This window comes from Bacillus rossius, chromosome 2 (genome assembly GCF_032445375.1).
Source record: "Bacillus rossius redtenbacheri isolate Brsri chromosome 2, Brsri_v3, whole genome shotgun sequence".
Classification (NCBI taxonomy): Eukaryota; Metazoa; Arthropoda; class Insecta; order Phasmatodea; family Bacillidae; genus Bacillus; species Bacillus rossius.
Window position 1 is genome coordinate 37441206 of NC_086331.1, and position 20974 is coordinate 37462179.

Sequence of the window (20974 nt, forward strand, 5' to 3'; positions counted from 1 at the left end):
TGTTCATGCTGTATTTTACTTTTACATTAATTTTAATGAAAAAAAAAAAAATCCTTTAAGCATCAAAGCTATCACAATATATGTAATATGAAGCACAAAGTTTAAGAAAAAGTTTATTAAAAAAAACACACAGACACAACAGACAGACACATAGTACACACACACAGTACACACACACATAGTGCACACACACATATGCACACACACACACACATATGCACACACACATATATGCACACACACATATATGCACACACACAGATATGCACACATACACATATGCACACACCTATACGTACTTAGGCCCCTATTCGAGGACCCCATTTTTTACCCTTAAATAGAGGACGGGAATACACAAACACTAACGTAGCTTCCGAGGACTATTACTTTAGCAAGCATATCAGAGGACCTGTCAGACTGAGGACCTTCACACAAAGTGTGTCTGGCGCTTTATCCGAGGACTGTAAAGTTTTACAGTTAACTGCAGGACTAGCAAAATCAGTATAAATGTTTCAACAAGACAGGGTTCCTGGTAGTCGTGTAGTCGAACCAGTGTTCCTTGCTAAGGTGATACGGAGTCGATTCTCGGGGTTCTTCCGTTTTCTTCCCTGTATAATCCCGCTGCTGCTCCATTTACATTTGACTTCGCTTCATCGTTACTAAATACCTATATTTTATAATTTCCGTAAAAGTTTTTTTTGATAAAACCACTTATCCGAATTTGTGTAAACATACAAAAAATATATATATTTTAACTGAACTAAAACATTAATTTTGCTCCAAAAACTTCATTTATTTAAATGTTATTCACGAAAAAATTGTTATGGTGATTAATTTTTCTATTAATTGAGATTTTGAACTATGAATTACAATTCAATATTTGGAAGAGAACCCGTAGAACCCCGTTTATTCCGATATAAAAAAATAATTAATGTTTTATTTAAAGACATCAATTCTGCTGGTATTGAACGAAGGTTTCAACCAACCTAAATAATAAAACTAGATAAAACTAGTGATTTAAGAATAAGAAGTTAGAACTATATCCTACTTATCGTATTAAAGGAAAAATTTAATTTTCATACATATTAACATAGAAATCTCAACGTATAAAATATTTAAAAACCAACAAATAAATTCTCAACGAAATGTTTAAACAACAGTGCAACCAATAATAAGTGTGATACAATTACAAAAATGTATTCAGTTACATTTTATAAAAATTAAAAAAAATTAGGTATAATTAGTTTTTGGTAAGAGAATAAAACTTTCCGAAATTCTTGTCCAAACAAATGTTATTAGTTTCACGAAAAAACTGAATTACGAACTTTAAATAAGAACTATATTCTACGAAAAACAATGGACATTAAATAGTTTAGAATATTGTTTCATGTTTAATATTTAGACCGCACGGTTATATTTACACACCAGCTTAAAATCAATTCTTAACCGAAGACTGTGTACTGCACCAATCAATCTAAGGACTTTTACACAGTTTGATATATACTATTTCATGTTAAATAAGAGTACCGCGTGGTCATTTACACATCAGTTTAAGCTCAATACTTAAACGAGGACTGTGTACTGTACCACTCAACCTAAGGACTTTTACACAGTTTTATATACTGTTCCATGTTTAATAAGAGGACCACATGGTCATTTACACACCAGTTTAAATTCAATACTTACCCGAGGACTGTGGATTGTACCACTCAACCTAAGGACTTTTACACTGTTTCATATACTGTTCCATGTTTAATAAGAGGACCGCATAGTTATACCGCGTGGTTATATTTACACACCAGTATAAACTCAGTAGTTGACAGAGGACTGTGTATTGTACCACTCAATCTAAGGACTTTAACACAGTTGGATATATTGTTCCATGTTTAATAAGAGGACCGCATGGTCATTTACACACCAGTTAAAACTCAATACTTAACCGAGGACTGTGTATTGTACCACTCAATCTAAGGACCTTTACACAGTTTGATATACTATTATATGTTTAATAAGACGACCATTTGGTTAAATTTACACACCGGTTTAAACTAAATACTTAACCGAGGACTGTGTATTGTACCACTCAATCTAAGGACCTTTACACAGTTTCCAGGGTGGTGTTGTTTTTGTGTTTCTGGCGCCACTCCCGTCCCCCTCTTCCCCTCCATCCACACTCCACCGTGCCCGCTCGTCAACATGCTCCATCGCAACTTGCAGTTCGTGGAAACGTGCGACTCTACACAAAATCAGCTCAACACGTGTGTCTTCTCTCCAGTGCTGACAACTTATTCGTCACTCAGTGGCGGATCCAGCTTCAAATTTTGGGAGGGACCGATGACCCAGTACCTCCTACTTTAATTGTGCGTCCGAAAATTTCGAAAACTAACAGCTTCTCAAGGGGCTATTTGAACACATGTATGGCGTCACGTACACATAAATTAGATAAACAAGTATCACAAAAAATTAAAAAGTATTAAATTGAAATATTGAACCAAATTCTAAAGGTCAGATGCGGCAGGAAGCCTATTATATTTTTTCACACTTTAGTTTTTCGACAGTTTTTTTTTTCTTTCAATGCGAAGTAGAGAAAAATCATAAAACGTTACCTGGTCCTAATCATCTCAGTGAACAGATATTTATTTCCAAACTTGGCCTTCCAATGTGCGCCAACTTACCACAAAAACTCATACATTCCCCTAACCTTTCTATTTTGAAATGCCTAGATTCCTAATGTACCAATTTATAAAAATACCAAATAAATATTGGAATAAAATGTACTTATAAACAAAGTCCTCGTCATCAGCATACATAAATTAAATTTTTACATGTGAGATTTTTATAATAATCACATACCAAATTGTATTTTTGTCGCCATAATTTTATTAATTTAGAAATTTCTCTTGCTTCAAAAGGTTGAACCTTTATTTTTTTAATTGAGAATGTTATGGTTTTTTGTGCATTTTCCATTTGAATCTCCTAAATGAAAAAAAATTATGGTCTGCGATTTTTAAATTTACTCCATAGAATAATCTATTCTCCTACAAAATACTAACAAATCACAGACAACACTTTAAAAGTTCTGTTATCATGTAGATGAAACTAGAGATAGATAGATAGGTCAATTTCTTCAATACCAACTGGACACTGTTCAGTCTTGAAAAGAAAGATGTATGTTCATTTGTTTAAATATAGAGAACACTTACGAAACTGATTATACAGTAGAAAATTTTTGTATTTATACATCTTTAATGCACCTGTACAGTAAGTTTAGGCTAAGGTTATTCTTCGAATAACTTTTGTTTCTGCTTTGATCGAAAACTTTTGACGAGATACATTCTGATAATGGCTTTTATGTTTTTATAGTACTTCATGAAAGTTGTATAATTCTATGGGAGTGAAATGTACAAATGAAATATTCGAAACATATAAAGAATATCAACTTGAAAGTGTTAAAAACAATAATAAAGTTTTATAAAAACTATGTGATTATCACCATGTATGCCCTTATGTGTTCTTATTTGATTAGCATGCCGCTGTTTTAAATAAGTAATGAAGATGGGGTTGGAGAACGTTAGTTTAAATGTTTTGCATATCATAGCCGGATATATTTAAGGAGGTTGGGCAAAGGGGCATTAGTTCAGGTGGCTTGTCACATTGTGTGGGTTGGGGAGAAGTGAGTGGAACATTGTGTATAAATGTTATTTATTTATATACAAATAAAAAAAATATTTTATCATATTGCATTTCAACAAAAGATAAGGTACAAATCGGGCAAACTTTCGGCACCGGAATAGTGAAAAAAAAAAAAAAAAAAAAAACATATGCCGATCCTAAATACCGAAATACCTATGATGTAAATATAGGTAAATTACGTATTTTGTGATGTCATTTCTGTAAAAATATTTACATGAAGCGCTCAGTTTATCAGTGAAAACTGCCTACCACAAACAAATTTTAAGTTCTTACTTCCAAGAACCCTTAATGAAAGTAGCATTTTTCGTGGCTAGTCAGGAAAAATGTATATCAGGTGAGACAATATATATTTAGTTTCCTTGAAACGTGTTTATGTCCAATCGAAGTGTTGAAACAGCGTAAACATTTCAAGCGTTGGAGTAGGACGGGGGAAGGGGTGAAGGAGGGTGGGAGGTTGGGAGAGTGGGAGGGAGGCAGGCAGGCAGGCAGGCAGGCAGGGAGGGAGGTAATGCGGTACTCTCAACCCATTCTTAACCAAGTGCAACGTTGCCAAATTAGCGCAGTAGCTGTGTGTGGGATAGCTCACTTGCATTTTTCCAACGTTGCCTGAAACTGGTATCAATACACACACCAACAACAGAAGAGATATCTTGTATGTGAGCTTGGAAAGTAAGAGAAATTAGAAAGGGAAAAAAGATTAACTGTTACTAAAATACTGTTTACTCGCAATGATAATTAATTTTTTCCCCTTGTTTTAATACATCTATAATGAAGAGGTGGAATGAACATGACATACGACGCGTGAAAACATGATAGCGATAAATAAATAATATGTTTGTTCATATTTATAGATTCATAAAGAAACGCACATCTACGCATTAAAATCAAAAATGTTTTTTCAAACACTTTTGTATTCATTTACTTACCCAGGTACCGAAATGGATGACTCTGAGTAAAGCTCAACAAATATAAAACAAACTACCTCGAAAACCCCAACTTGTAAAAGTGTTAATTCACAACTCAAATTCTATTTTCCCGACAGAATGGTCAATTCTTAAAACCAGCATTTATTTATAGTCACAGAAAATGGCATCGAATGAAAGAAAAACTGATAGTAGAACTGGAATAGGGTATTTTTCATAGTACAGGTAACTAGAGATGATATTTTATTATATTTTTGATATATGTCTACAGAAATGACTTAACAGTTGTCTGTAAAAGTGCATTAAAATTTAATTGCGATACCTACCTTTTGCGATTATCGTTTTAAAACTGCATGTTAAAGACTTAAGTAGATAATATCATGTACATATGTAAGAACGCAATAACTTGCATTTGCATATGGGCGCAAGTTTGGTTTCGATGACACAAATTCACTTTGTGAGAACTAATTTTCATAAAAAAATCTACCCTATCCAGTTTTTATTATCGTTACTTACATGATATTGACTACGAGAACTTGTGCAAAACCAATTCCCATATCTTCGCATAAAGTTATATCTAATAATTTATTGATATTACAAAAAAATAATTATACAAAATATTTATACGTAAAAAGACGTGCATAATTTAAATTAGCAGGCTATACATTATCAAGAAAATTCCCTTAAATAATACTTTCGTTGCACAGTTATCTTATTATAGTGTTGATGACAGCAGGAATTGCAACATAATTATTAGAGTGGAATCCTAACCAAATGGATGCCAACTCGGCCCTTATTTTTAGTACATTTAAAAATAACAAATAATATTTAATAATGTATGTTTTTAAAATATTAATTGAATATTAAGTACGAAAATTATATCACTAAAAATATTTATGTTGGTATGTTTATAAAGCAAGGCAAGGTTAAAATTTAACAATTCTAAATAAGTAAAACTACTTTAACCAACTATCTCTGTTATCCGTCACTACTTGTATGCGATTTTTTATGAAACGTTATTCATGCTGTTTCCGTAAAAAAAAACAGAACATTGCTTGAATAAAGCTCGAGCTGCAAATAAACAGAAGAAAATGACTTCTTTTTATTAGGATGTAAACAATTTAACTTAAAGAAATTCTCCAAAGTCCGTACATATGTACACATTGTACAACATTGCACATTAAACTATGTTATACTAAATTGGTAAATAAAACTACTATATATGTTATCTAATTAAACATGGCTTTCTATTTTTCCCAAATATTTTAAAATCTCGTACTACTTATTTACTTATATTTAAATGTAACTGTTCACGTTTGAAATTGAATTTCTACTGTCCGTCTATTAAATTATCCGTCATAGGACCGGTCCCGAGGGTGACTATTAAATAATTAGGTTTTACTTACAAAATATGTTTAGTCTGTAAATGTTAGAATAAAAATTAAATCTGTGTAAATTGGAAACAAATAAATATTGAATTAAGATAGATTTCAACTTACAAAACGTGATTGGTTTAAGTTACTAAGCCATGACCTAACACACTCTTTCACTCCGCCACGAATATCTAAATTGGTGTAAATATATATACTTTAAAAAACATTATGTATGTTTTAGGTACACTTTTTTCTAATCACACGATGTTTGTCTGCTAAAGTGTTAAGGTTACTGTGGATAAATTTTTACGGTTTTTCCACTATCTTTGACATCATCCCCTAACACAACAGCAGACTTGAAACCCAGATTTTTCCATTCTCTTTAAATTTTCAAATCCGGAGTTTGTAATTGTGCCTATTACTTGCTTTGTCTTCCTTTTGATTGTAACACATTCTAGCATCACCTTTTGTTTCATCCAACGAGAGAACTGTAAAGCGCTCTCTTGTTGACACGATAGCAATTGAAAACACAAAATCTCTCAAGAGAGCAGCTGCTAATGGTAAAATAATTATTTTACTAAAGCTTCTATAAAAACTCAAAGATTTCCAAAACAACAGTAATTTAGCAGGAAGGCACGTGTTGTCTGACCGCATGTTGCTAAAAACCAGCCCAAGGAATATAAAGTAGACAGAGATTTCACCCTTAGAATAAACATGATTTCTGTCCCCCCCCCCCCCCCCCCCCCTCCTTCTGCTACTATCGGCTATAAATGATTCTGACGCTACTAACACAGCATAAAACCAAATAATTTAATTTTGACCCAAAATATATTAAATTCTAGGTTTTCTTCGGAATTCATCCAGTACAGGATTTGGTAATTTAATACACATATACGTTTAAATAAAAATGTCTTACGTTGTATTTCCTTGTCTTGATATTCATGTCAAAAAAGTTAAGGCTTTGTTTAATGTTTTATTACAGATTAAATGTGTTTAGATTATAAAATACTTGATTCACACTCCATTAACATCTTTGGGTTCTAAAATAACTTTATTAATTTACATAAATTCCCATATATTGAAATACATTATTGATAGAAGTTGTTATAAATATCGTAAAAATGCAAATAGGAATTTAAAATTAGTGCCTTCAAACACTCGATTGTTACATTAATATACACATGGGCACACAAATATTAATATACATATTTGTATTGAAATACAAACTTTTGTCGAGGTAATGCTGCTCATTTATATTTGATGCAATTCCCATTATTTAACAGCTATGCATCCTGTTTATTTTTTATTTAATTCATAAGCCAGACGTTTGCCAAATAAAGGACTTCACCCTGACCGTGTAACATTTGTTGATTTACTTTTTTTTATTTAAAACCATTTGTTAAATGGTTTCCTTAAAGCTTGAATAGTAAACTTTATTTTCTTGGGTGCAATATATATATATATATATATATATATATATATATATATATATATATATATATATATATATATATAATTTAACTCTGAATGTGAATGGCATTTTGATATTAGTACAGACGAATCGTTAGTGTTAAATAAGCACATCGTGAGACCTATCTTGTGACGACCCCCTGAGCTTCCCCGTGACGTCACGACTTCCAACCATGTTCCCGTTACTCCGCCACGCCGGGGCAGTTATGGCCCTAACGCCCTTGGCGCGGCCCACACGGTGTTAGATGGAGACTTTCTGCGATTCTGACTTGTACTCCAGGACACTTTTTTTTTGTTCTACCTTTATTTAACGAATTATTTTAAAAAACTTAAAACCTTTCGCTTTAGATTTTCCAACCTTCATGCCGATATAAATTATTTTTTTGACAAAAATGGTTAAATACCTAAGCATCACTAACGCCTTCTTAAACACTTTAAACGTGAAGTTTCAAATCAGTTTCAGGTATATGATATTATTTCTTAGTTATCATAGAGAATAAAATTTTGAAATTAATAATCATTTTTAATGATACTACTCATCTTAGATAAGCTTCTTTAGTTTACAGTAAATGCAAGGATAGTATTTATTTAAAATTTTCATTAACCTTTATTGCCATAGAAGTTCTAATTTCCAGTGCTAAGTATATATTAGGGCCTACTGCCACAGCTACATAACCAAGCTTGCATCTAATAATTAAATCCATGGCATTTAGACTGAAAAGCAGGCTCGCTCGATAATACAGTTCATAGCTATCTTTAGAAAAAAAATATTTGCCAATTAAAAAGTTCAACATTTTTATAAAAATATATTTTATACAATACTTGATTTTTTAAATGTATAGACAATGGGTTTGAAACAATTCATTACAAATAATTTCAGCCACTTTGAAAAATAGGTCACACAAAATTTATACCTACGCGTGAGATAAAAATGTAGCCGGCCTTAGTTTCATTTTTGACTGAAGTCAAGTCGATAGTTAACTTAACAAAACTAGCTTTCCGTCTGCTTTAAAATAAATAAGTGTTGTTTTATTATTATGAGCTCATCTCATTCCTATTTTCTATGGCCTGAAGATTGTACATGAAAAACATTTGTTTAGATAAAAGTCAACTTGTTACGGGTTGTAAGTTTCACACGCTGTGAAAAATTCTGTTTGACGTTTTAACCAAGTCATGTTTGAAAATAATCTAATAATAAACATATGCAACAATTTTCCAGTAACAATAACATAATAAGTCTAAATAATAAATAAATTATCATCAGATAGTTTACTTAGATTTGAAACTAGGACTAAATTATCATATAAAAATAAAACTATTTTAGTGACAGCTGCAGAATAACACTACCATTGTAACATGGAAAAAATAATAATATGCTAAGCAATGGAGCCTTTTCATAGAATACATGTTTCATAATTTTGTTAAGTATATTCTTAAACTTCAAATATTACAAAAGGTATATTGCATGACTAATAATTTAGCTTTTTCCAACCGTCTGTACATACAAAACATAACACACTACATAACACTACATACATAACACACATACGCACACTTCGTCCACAGTAACATGAATAGTATTGGAATTCTTTCAATTTATTGTAACAGATTTTGGAAGTAATTTATAACACCAAGAATATTTTGTTCATTTTATTTCAACCAATTTAAACTGCACAGTATGAATAGTTTACAATTTTCATTTGTTTATTTATTTTATATTGTTACGTAAAATAAAAACTCATAAATAATATTTATTTTATTTACAAATTTAACTAAATACCTACATATAACGCGTGTGCTACGAAGTTTTGGTGACGGTTACTTACGAAGTTCATAAAAATCAGAGTCGCTAAAAAAATTTTAAATAATTAAAAATTCTTAAAATGTAACTTATATTATATTTTTTAGATGACTTGCAAACTTTCATATATATTAACACAAAGATAAGAGCGTTTTCATGTGACACTGTCACATAACGTCGTGAAATTTATGTGAAAAACTTGAAAAAGAAAGTTTGATTTTTGTGCTTCAAAGATTACACACAATCCCTTACAAATTAATAGCTATAATCCATAATTCATCCCAACCTATTTAAACAGAGGCATAATACAAAATCCCACTCTATTGACGAGGAATCCAACCCATGCCCAGGACGGATCTAGGGCTTTCCTTCAACGGGGTAAAAAATGTGTTTGCGATTCCCACTCACAATGTATTACAGACTAACAGCAAAATTATTCATTTGCGTCCGTGTACATTATAGACCTAGTATAAAATTAAAGTTAACATTCGTCCAACCCGTGTACTTGCATTTCATTTAACAGGTTTTAGTATTAAAAAAAATTTGGTTTGATGAAGCACGGACTGGATAAAAATTATTAATTTTCCTAACTAAGAAATGTGGTGAATGTAGCCGACGCTCGGTGGGTTTACTTGGGGCTCTCTCGTTTTTTATCAACCCGTGAGGAAACTATATTTTAAAAAGATAATAAAACTTTTGTTGCTATTTATTACATACAGCAAGCACTACGCGGCTTTCACGAGGGACTTCCAGAAAAACAATCTGTCGCTCTCATGCCCACCCTTCTTTTCCTCCCGCGGATCAAAACAACTGCATTCCATGGTGAACACACCACAGATTGCACAAGTCACTGGTGATGTTCTGGCTTGCGATGCTCGAGCCGATCCCCCAAGAGAGACTTCACTCCTCACAGCACCGAGTCGGCACACAAGTCACACAAGTGATTCAAAGCCCACTATCGCCAGGCTCAGGCTTACACGCTATATTAATTCTTCCCCCTCCCCCCCTTGCTTATTTTTCATTTTCTCTCAATAAGTATTGGTTAATAGATAGTACCATTGAATGGTAGTACTGCTAATTGAATATAATATTTATTTTGCGTGTGTTGTTCTGTCACAGATATGTGTAACTGATATTTAGAAAGTGTAATATAACGGGCGTAAAATGTTGCGTGTTAATTATTAGCAGTTTCGCAACTGTCTACATTCATTTTGTTGTAGGAGAACTACAAATGCAAGAGAGTTCTAAAGATAAAATCTACAGAAATAGCATTTATAGTAGAGAAATGTCGTAAAAATGAAGTCATCAACATACGCAGGCCGGGCTCGGCTTGGCTTCAAGGTCACAGGTAGTGGAGTTAAAGGACGGTTCCTGTTGTTTTTCTGTAAAATAAGTTTATTATGTTGGGTGGGGGAGGGGAGTGGAGAGGTTTGTAAGCTGTCACCAGCCGCCTACCCAATAGCAAGATAGGCACACATAGTCTAGCCGTGGTTTTACAACGCTCCTGACTGTGCGACCGGCCGAACCAACAGCAATTAGATACGGCACGTGGCAGAAGCGCCATGAAATCTTCGGCTGTGCACTTGATTTGCGCTGTAGGACGCAGCAAGCCTTGATCTTTACATTTAATGACCAATGCTTAGTCGGAGGAATTAGATTCGTTTTTCTGCGAGTCCGCCAGGATTCTACTCTAAATTAAAAATGAAAAAAAAATCTCTACAGAAATTTGTAACATAAATTAACCTGCCTTCTGTAATAAGAGACCAGCATTTAGTTATGAAGATACCTTTATGAATACGTCCTGTTGACAGCGACGAGTTTTGTTATGACTGCAGAATTTTTAAAATTAAACTTTATGCAGACACTAAACACATTTATCCTTAATTCTTAATCTATTATTTGCAATAAACTATTTGTTCAGCTCCAACTTAAAAGGCGTATATCATATTTGGAAAGCACTAATAACCATCAGTTGTACATTTATGGGTTATTTTTTCGTGATAAACCTTCAGCCGAAGTTTTTTTGAATTCTTACTCATACTGGATAGCATAAGTTCTTCTTCATTCCACTAACGGCACATATATCCATGATCTTAAATCCTTTCTCTATTAATAGACGTACATATGTCAATGAAGCAAAATTTCCTTGAATACACCAGCAATAGTCTCCAACAATAAAACACTTACATAGGTTGGTTACTAAATGAGATTTTCTCCATGGTATCTTAGCTTCCTACATATAAAGAAGGATATAATAACAGTCATACATTACAAATAAAAAATAAAAATAATTAATATGGCTTAGGAAAATATTACCTATTATAGATAATATCAACACATGTAATAAATATTTTCTTTCGTTTCACAATCATGATCCTTGATTTATCTTCTCTTTGAAAATTTTATTTTTTACTTCCAAAATTTTCCTTGGTCCTGTATATTATTTTACTTACCTTTGTAAATGATCAAATCTATAGGGAACAGTCGGTTAAATTACTAGTTTCCTTCGTTTATGCGAAGTGGAGATTAACAGAAATACCGGCCTTCCTAATTAAAATCACTGTGGTTAAGTAACGAATGGTACATTGTGCGTACCTCTTGTATTTCGAATCTGATTTTTTAACAGTTTAACTATAAAACAAATGCGAGTAATTAAAAGCACGTTTTTAAATATTACTATAAAAGTGTTATTCAACATACCTAAAGTTAGTATTACTAAATTAAAGTAAATAATTTTATGATAAGCGGGGGTGAATTTGTCAACGCAACTTAACAGATCAATACAGTTGCTAAGTTATTTAAATGCACTGTATTTATTTCAGTAATATACTTATTTTCTAGTACACGTTTTAGTCCAATTTTTTATAGCGCGAGTGTAATAAATACTATTCATTATTAAATTATTTTTTAGGGGCTAGTTTTAGAAAACCAAAAGGTTATGCAAGTTTTGTTTCCAACAGTTAACCGTATTAACACGTCCGTGTACCACAACATTATCTAGTGAGAAGTTAAAAACATAAATTTCAACAACAAATAGGTTTATTGGTTTAAATTTTTTAATGGCTTTTAAGTAGATAAGTTTCTTACATTATTTACGATTGGTATATTTTGTGTGCCTTTGCTGGCTATAAACAAGAGCGATTATAATAACAAATAAGTAATTTATAGACAACATTCCATTATCATGTTATGAATTAAAATTTGTTTCTAAACAATTATTATTAATAAAATAAATTAAAGAGAGGTAAATAATAATTTTAAAATACATTCCTAAGAACTACAGCAGAAAATTTAAATGTGTAAGTGAAACACATTTCTCAAACATGCATGTTATTCGGAAAGTCTTGTTTTGCACCATGCGCGCAACGCGTGAGAAGAAGACGTGAGAGGATGACCTTGCGAAAGGGTTGGTAACCTTCCAGGAAGGAGTTAGCGACGCAGCCTGCCTACGCCTCCTCTCCTCCTGCTGAGACTGCGCCCAGACGCGTACTGGAGCCTCGGGCCCTCTATGTCTCCATTAGAAATGTGCTTGCTGTGTTTATTCTGTGTTTTGACTGTTAAGTTGATTAAATGACCAGTCTGGAATCTATACTATTTTGAAAATAGTATCACATTATTTCTCCAATTTTAAATATAAAATAAGATTGACTCATTCCTCTACAAAGGTCTTGAAACTATCAGTTTTTTTAAATCACAATGGTGAAAACGGTGCGAAGATTTATTTTGCATATGAATACCTGTCCCGCAGCCGGTCTGGATTCGAATGATTCAACCATGCAACTTCGAAATCTTCTTAAGAGGATAGGAAAAGAAGCACGTGCATGACTGACGAAAATATAAATACAAAAATAGAATTTGAGCGACCTCAAAGAATACAACGGGGTTTGTTATGTCGTCTAAATATTTTCATTATGGTGACCTGAAGTACAGAGAAAGTAAAAAAAGACAATATTTAGTTTTAAAATTTTTAACTTTCTTCATAAAAAATGGGCTTTAAAATAAAATTATATGGAAAGAAAAAATTGATTGTAAAGTTATAAAAATCAGTTAAGTTAAACCTCTACAATAACCAAATAAAAGAAAGAAATTCATAACTATTTTCGTTTTCAATTTTTAAATTAATGTGAAAATAATTTAAAATTATTATTTTGTTAAAATATTTAGTAATTATATTGCTTTTTCTTTTATGGTTTCAATAATTTTACAGTTATGTTTATTTCATAGATTGTATTTTTTTCTAGGGTTTCACAAGCCATTATTTTATTTTTAAAAAATTCGACTAAAAATAACAATACACTCTATTATTTCAGGAAATCCAGGTCTCCATAATGAAAAGATCTAGTCGCCCAGATTATATATATAGATAGATAGATAGGTAGATAGATAAGATAGATAGATAGACAGATAGATAGATAGTTTCTCAAAGATGTTTTTGGTCAGTTCGCCATGTCTTCCTTACAACTTCAAAATTAATGATTTAATAACGTAAATAGACAATTTACAAAAATTAATGTTTTGAAATAAATTATTATAAAAACATGTTTATAAAAGCCTTATTTTGGCCACAAGTCTACGCCATTTTTGAGATTGCCATAGCTATATAAATAATCTTACATGCATGACAGCTGTTGAAGCGAATTAACCGAAGTAAGTTCCACATACTTTTATAACTTAATTTGTAACATAACTTATTTAATTGTTTTCATTACTTATTTATATAGAGTTTGCAATGTTACTTTATATTTATCTAAACCCCAATAACACTGATATTCTGTCTGCTGTTAGGCTATATATTATTTCTCATAGGTGTTTCTTTGCCGTTACGCTAAATCTCCCATTGTACTTCATCAAAATGTATGTATGATTTGCATTTACACAGCAACTTTGCTCATAGACTCCGCATTATACTCACAATTTATTATACAACTTTGTATTTCCAAATGATGAGGAATGTATTTCCAAATGATGAGGAAATAATTCCCAAGAAAAGTAGGCATAACAATGACCATTAATAAAGCACAAGGTCAGACGCTTTAAAGGGCAGGTTTATATTTCCCAGAACCTCTTTACCACATGGTTTTTTCACGAGTTCGTATATTCAATGGTAGGCCTATTTATGTTTGTATCAGGCACATACAGCCAAAAAGTAAACGATTATCACATTATAACTTCTAACATTGTTATTGAAGAAGATTTTAACTGTAAGAAGTGTAAAAATAAATATTCGATACGGCCAAAATCTGTTGGTACTATATTTTCAATACTTTGCATTAATAAATACTTGCATTTACATACTACCCCATTATTATATTACCATTCGATGTCTGATCAAGATAAAATGTTTTATTCGCACGGGTAAGTTATTTGTTTTTATATTCTCGTCATTCATCCTTACAGCTCCCGCACACTAGGCGACTAATCACACAAATGACATGGTCTGCATCCACCTTCAAGTCGTAGCGACACGCCTGAGCCTGGCCGCCGCAGACAAGTGTGTGCTCTCTCAGTAGTTGCCACGCACTCTCAGGTCGCGGCGAACTGGCCACGGCAACTTGGCCGTCTAGTGCGGGAGCTGTTAAACATTATATTTTAGGATTGGCATCCATGTTTTCTGGACCCGGCCACAGGCTGAAAGCAGTGATGATGTTAGCCATGCGGTGTCATTGTTGACAGTTGAAATAACCATAAAGCCATTAATTATTATCTCCTTTAAAGAGTTACTTTATGTGATTAAATACTACATATCTCAAAATAAATAAGCTACTTTAATACACGTGCTGTTCTGTTAAAACCAAAGTTAATACAATTGTTGATATCAATCACTTCACCACTTGATGCCGGGAACATAAAATGGGAACGTTTTAAAAACTTATCTCATCTAACTTACGTCAAGTACGTCACAAACCATCTCCCGAATGGTCTTTTGCTATAAAATACGTAAAGAGGCCGGCAAAAATGTGTTTAGTTCAAGTCCTACAAACGTTCATGGAAGTTACTTAGTTATATATTTGAGTTCATATTATGATACGCAAACACAAGTATCTATAGGTGTAATTTTGCAGAACTACACAGCGTTGTCTATGTCATTAACATTAAACTAGGTCAAAGTTATTCTGCTTACTTTACCAAGGTGTGAAAGTGAGAATTTCTCAAGAATATCTGAATAACTGTTTATTTATCCTTACATATACATTTATTATCTCAAAGGCGGCCATATTGTGTTTTCGCTACGTATGGCCACATGTGACACAACGCTAAGGCGGAAGAATACTTTGTGATCCTTACGGTGTTCCCGAGCCGTGATAAAACAGTCTGCGTTTGAACTTCACTGTGAGAAACGATAGCAACAATATTCGCTGAAATACCATTTGCAAGTTTCATAAAAATTATAATTTGTTATCATTATAAAACTATTGCAAGTAGTGTTGTACGTTTTCTCGTAAAAATACATATTTATAATCAAATTCCCATGAACGTAATGAAACACACAGTAAAATATTTTCGGGGCGGTAAATTAATCTTAAGAAATATGTTGTTCAATAATAAACTTTTTTCCCAAAAAATCTATTTGTTTAATGAAACAACGTAGGTAACGTAAATTATTTTTATTTATTATCTAGGGATGAGGAGGGGGGAGGAAGCAAATTGCCAGAAGTATTAAAAAACATTGGTTAAGTCAAAGCATTCAGAAGCATAAAAAAATACTTTATTTGATGCCCCTGACTTTTTACTTACTGACATCGGCGATAAAGTAAACGTGTATAGACGGTTGCAGTGAATGTCCGAAAATATTCGTGTATGGACTGCACTACACGAATCTGAAATAACAACTAAGAAGGCAAAATTCGTTTGTAAAACAGCGTTTTATACATTCCAGGAAAACTCAAATTTCAGCTCTTGTATTCAAATGGTTGCAACTTTTATGTTTAACCGCATCCAGTAGGTTAAATTGAACAAGCTTAAAACGTCCACACACCATTTGGGTGTATATATACGTACATATATATATATACATACACACACATATGTATAACATATAAAATCACTGTTCGTACAACGTACAAGTCCTCGTTTACCACCAGAAAATGCAAGGCCCTCTGATAGCAGTGTAAATACCAACGTGTGTGTGAAGCTATAGGTCCGCACTTCATATGGGTATATTTATATCATATTAACACACTGTGCCTACAAGTCCTCGTTTAACACCAGAATATGCAAGGTCCTCCAATTGCAGTGTAAATACCAACGTGCTTTTGAAGCCATAGGTCCGCACTTCATATGGGTATATTTATATCATATTAACACACTGTGCCTACAAGTCCTCGTTTAACACCAGAATATGCAAGGTCTTCTGATTGCAGTTTAAATACCAACGTGTGTTTGAAGCCATAGGTCCTCTTTTCATATGGGTACATTTATATCATCTAACATACTTACAAGTTCTTCGTTTAACACCAGAAAATGCAAGGTCTTCTGATTACATTGTAAATGCCTTTGTGTGTTTGAAGTTATAGGTCCGCATTTCACATGGGTAAACACACACACACACACACACACACACACACACACACACACACATGCACACACGCATATTCACACACACATATGCACACACACATGCACACACACGCAGATTCACATAAACCTTACACAATGTGGTCCTTTTCTACACACAAATATAATATTAAAAACAATTTAAACACATTTAAGGCAGAAAATATTACCATTAAAGTAATAAAAATATAATAGAATAGTTTAAGTATTGGGAAGAATGAAAAATTAGACTAAAAAGTTTGTGAGAACAACTACATGGTACTATGATGACTTGCTTACTTTAGAGATATAGAAAAATAATGATATTGAGTAAAGAAAAATTTTACCTTATTGTATACGTAGAATAAAATAATGTTAGTAATGTGTAGAAAACTAACTTTTGTTTATAAGGTATGATAAATTATTGCTTATTGCATCTGACCTCAAAAATCTTATTAATGTTTTAATATATCTAATTTAAATTAAAAATAACTTGCGAAAATGGGAAACATATCTTTGAAAACTGCTACTGTGTAAATTATTCTGAGCCTTTTATTTTTTTTATTTGTATACCATTATAACCAAAACTAGTTTCAAATTATACCATTAGAATTTTTTTAAAAATCTTCTACACACATAAAAAATTATATCTACACTTTTTGAATTTCAGTAAAACCCTGTTAAAACATTTTTCAATGGCCTGGATATTAAAAACTTCTTAAAAGGGTAATAGTACAGATCAGTTGCTACATAAAACAATCACTCAAATGACATACTTTGATTATGTGCTATTTGGTCAGCTTTTTCTTTTAATATTGAGCTATTTGTGGGGATTCCATTATCACAAATATTTGTTATGTAGAAAAATCCTTGCATCCAACTTTTAAATTTTTATTATGTACTTAAGTTATTACAATTTATGAATAATTACCTCTTAAGTTACTATGAAAAACAAGATTAGAGACCCTCAGAAGCTGTGGTGCAAGCTGCACGGTGGTTGCCTCTAGTACTTAACTTTAACCTTCGGCAATCATTGCAATGTCTACTCACAGAAAAACAAAATCACAAAGCACAAACCACATGCAACATGTCTGTCTTTCCTTTAAGCAGTAGCATTTGAACGAACACCTGTGCACTTTGCAGTGCTGCAATGCAACATTGTCAAGTTTTGATTAAGCTTTGTACCATGAATTTTCAACACATGTTTTATAAAAAATTGTGCACAGTTTTTTGGTAAATTTGGTAAAAGTCTGGCCAAAAACTGAAATCATAGAAGGACAAGTATTAAAATGTTCAGCACATTGTCCACCATATAAAAATGTTACTATAGTGCTCAGCAAACAATGAAAATGTGATTAGTTCCTCAAATTGCTGTACCAGTTGCATCACTTGTCAAGCTAACAGGTCAACGAATAAATGGTGGTTTGTTGTGTATTCGTCAGACCTTATGCCGCGAATGAGGAAATGGTGTCTAGATGGAACTGCTCCACAGAGTTGATATGAATGCAATCAGATGATTGGTTAAAAAATATAAGGTAACAGTGTGCGGCAAAGATTTTAATGTCATGTTCTTTTGAAACAATTGTTTATTAGACTAATGATAAATATAGTTTAAGAGTGTAAAGATAAACTTTATTATATTATTTTTTCTTTAAATGATGAATGTTTTATGCAGGAAGCATTTATGTACACAAACTTTTGAATGGGAAATATTAACAAAGGGATATATGGAAGTGATCCAGGGAATAATTATTTAAGCCTTATAAATGGAAAAACGTATTATGTGGGAACATCTTAAGCAAGTTTTACTGTAAAACTCATGTCTGTTGATCTTTTCAATGCCATTTAATTCATTTACAGTCAATTATTGAATCTGTGTGTGCAGTGTGTGTTTAATTTGATTATGTAATTACATAGAATTTGTCTGTACTATGCTGTTTTAATTGTTTTAATTTGTTCATTGCAAAAACATGTATTTTATGAGTTAATGACTTGTAGGATTTTCCCTTTTCCCAAAATGTTCAATAAATTTGTACGTTAATTGTTTTAGGTGCTGATGTCTAGTGCAAGTAAAGCTGAACAGTATGGAGAAATGATTGTTGATGCTGGTAGTACTATTCTTCCAGACACAACAGTTGCACCAGGGGCTCATTTCCTGTATGTCCTGTCTACATCTAAGGTAAGTTTTGTGAATTAATCATTTCATCTGTTGCAAACAATATCCAAAAAATTGTTTACTAAAATATTTTCATCTACATGGGGCTCCTATGACTGAGGTTTTAGTATACTTGTCTTCCTGGTGGGTTCTTATGAGATTTCTGCATCAAATTTTTGTCAAAAAATACAGTTTCAGTTGGCTTGTTCTTTCAATAGCTTGGTTAACCGTTTTTCTTTTCCATGCACATTAGTTATATCAATTTTTTCTTCAAGTGTGAGAGTTATTGTTTTTGAGACATTGTTAATTTCCCCAGAGATTGTCCAAATTACGTAACATAAACCACAAAATTAAAGAAATAAATTTTTAACTTTGCTTGCTTGATAAAACATGCAAAGAAGTTATCCACTATGTTCGTAGGTTTGACAGCAACAGTTAGTAGCTAAAGAATCCACATGGTAGCCCTAGTTTAATTGTGCCTGTCATGGCTGTGCATTTATGTTGCCAAGGCCAAACATTAAGATTGTCATTAAGATGATTAAACACTTATATTTTCAATTACGTAAATGTAAACATTTTCATCCTTTAAAATTGCCATCGTCGTGAATCTGTAGCGATATGTGTGTGTTATTGAGATAATTTAAAAGGAAACAATGCACAATGTGGGTGTGTCTACCTATTTTTCAGAATGTCCGCTAAATAGAATTTTTTTAATTTATAAGAGCTAGTATTGTAGTGCCATGGACTTTAAAGTTGTCTGTTATTAGGAGTCCATACTTGGGAAGTGTCCATTTCAGGAAGTTTGACTGTAATGCAAATTCTCGTACTAGTAGTATTTAAATGTATTAAATTTAATATTTGAGTACTTAGTGTTGTTTATATTTTTAATTTTGATATAGTATATGTTAGATCATGATTATTACAAATTCTCTTTTTATCTCTTAGATAAAAATTTATTGATTATCTTTATTTAGCAGTTTAGCATAATAGTAGTTAAAAAATCAGAAAAAGTGTTTAAATGTTACGGATGTTCTGAGTTTTGTATTGTGGCATTATGGATATTATAACGTACTTTGAATAGCGTATGTCCATTAAATTATTTTAAAATGGGTAGGTATGTATGAAAAACTGTATTGTACTTTATTAGTAGATAACCACATGTTTAAAATGTTTTTTGGCCTATAGTCTTGTGAGGATGATGATGAGACTGAGTTGTGCTGAGATGAGCTGAATGTATTTTTTTAAATGGGAAATAGACTTTTTTTATTTTTTTCAGGTTTTGAAAGTGAAACTGTGGCATTGCAACAGTTTTCTTAACTGTTCAACTTGCCTGGAGGCAAAGGATCCATATTGTGGGTGGTGTTCATTAGAAAAGAGGTATGTTACTACTCAAATTGTACAGTGTATTAAATTAATTCTTATACTATGTAAAAATTTAAAATTGTTCTGAATGTATATACAGATATTATAAATATGCATTCAGTTAAATTATAGCTAGGCTAACATTTTTTGATCATAAGAGAGCATGTTTAAAATATTTGTTATGCAGCATTAATTTTTTTATTAAAAAATGTTTTGCATTACTAAAAAACTAATTTTATTTTTTGTGTTCAAATGCACATATAATATTTTTACATTTTTAATTTGACATTTATGATATTCTGATAGTTAAATCTGTAATATCGAATATGACTAGAAAGCGGTAACAACTTTATAAATGTACTAGCTGCCCGACCCGGCTTCGCACGGCTATACTAATGGAAAAAAAATTAAGCCACATCTCCCATTTACAGTAATGGTGAATAAAAAAAATTCAGTGAAAATTTATTACAATGCTGTATAATGTACCGGAGAGAAAATGTATAGCACCGATGGTTTCCCGACTCGTGCACGCAACGTACAACTGATGTACCCATACTTCGCTACGGCAGTCTACAGGCAGATCACTCTTGCGCCGCTCATTATACATGCCCCTCCTTGTGTGTACGCCACTGCCGTGCGATGCCCGTTGCCATGGAGACACAGA

At 32.3% G+C, this 20974-nt stretch overlaps 1 protein-coding gene across 4 annotated transcripts in view; it reads left to right on the forward strand.

Moving 5' to 3' along the window:
- The window catches only part of LOC134529245 (plexin-B), a 276629-nt gene that overhangs the window by 78517 nt on the left and 177138 nt on the right, over positions 1-20974 (forward strand). For all 4 annotated transcript variants that reach the window (XM_063363145.1, XM_063363144.1, XM_063363147.1 and 1 more), the window contains 2 exons: positions 18844-18972; positions 20225-20325. In XM_063363145.1, coding sequence (XP_063219215.1) covers positions 18844-18972; positions 20225-20325 — 230 coding nt within the window. The remainder of the gene's footprint in view (positions 1-18843; positions 18973-20224; positions 20326-20974) is intronic.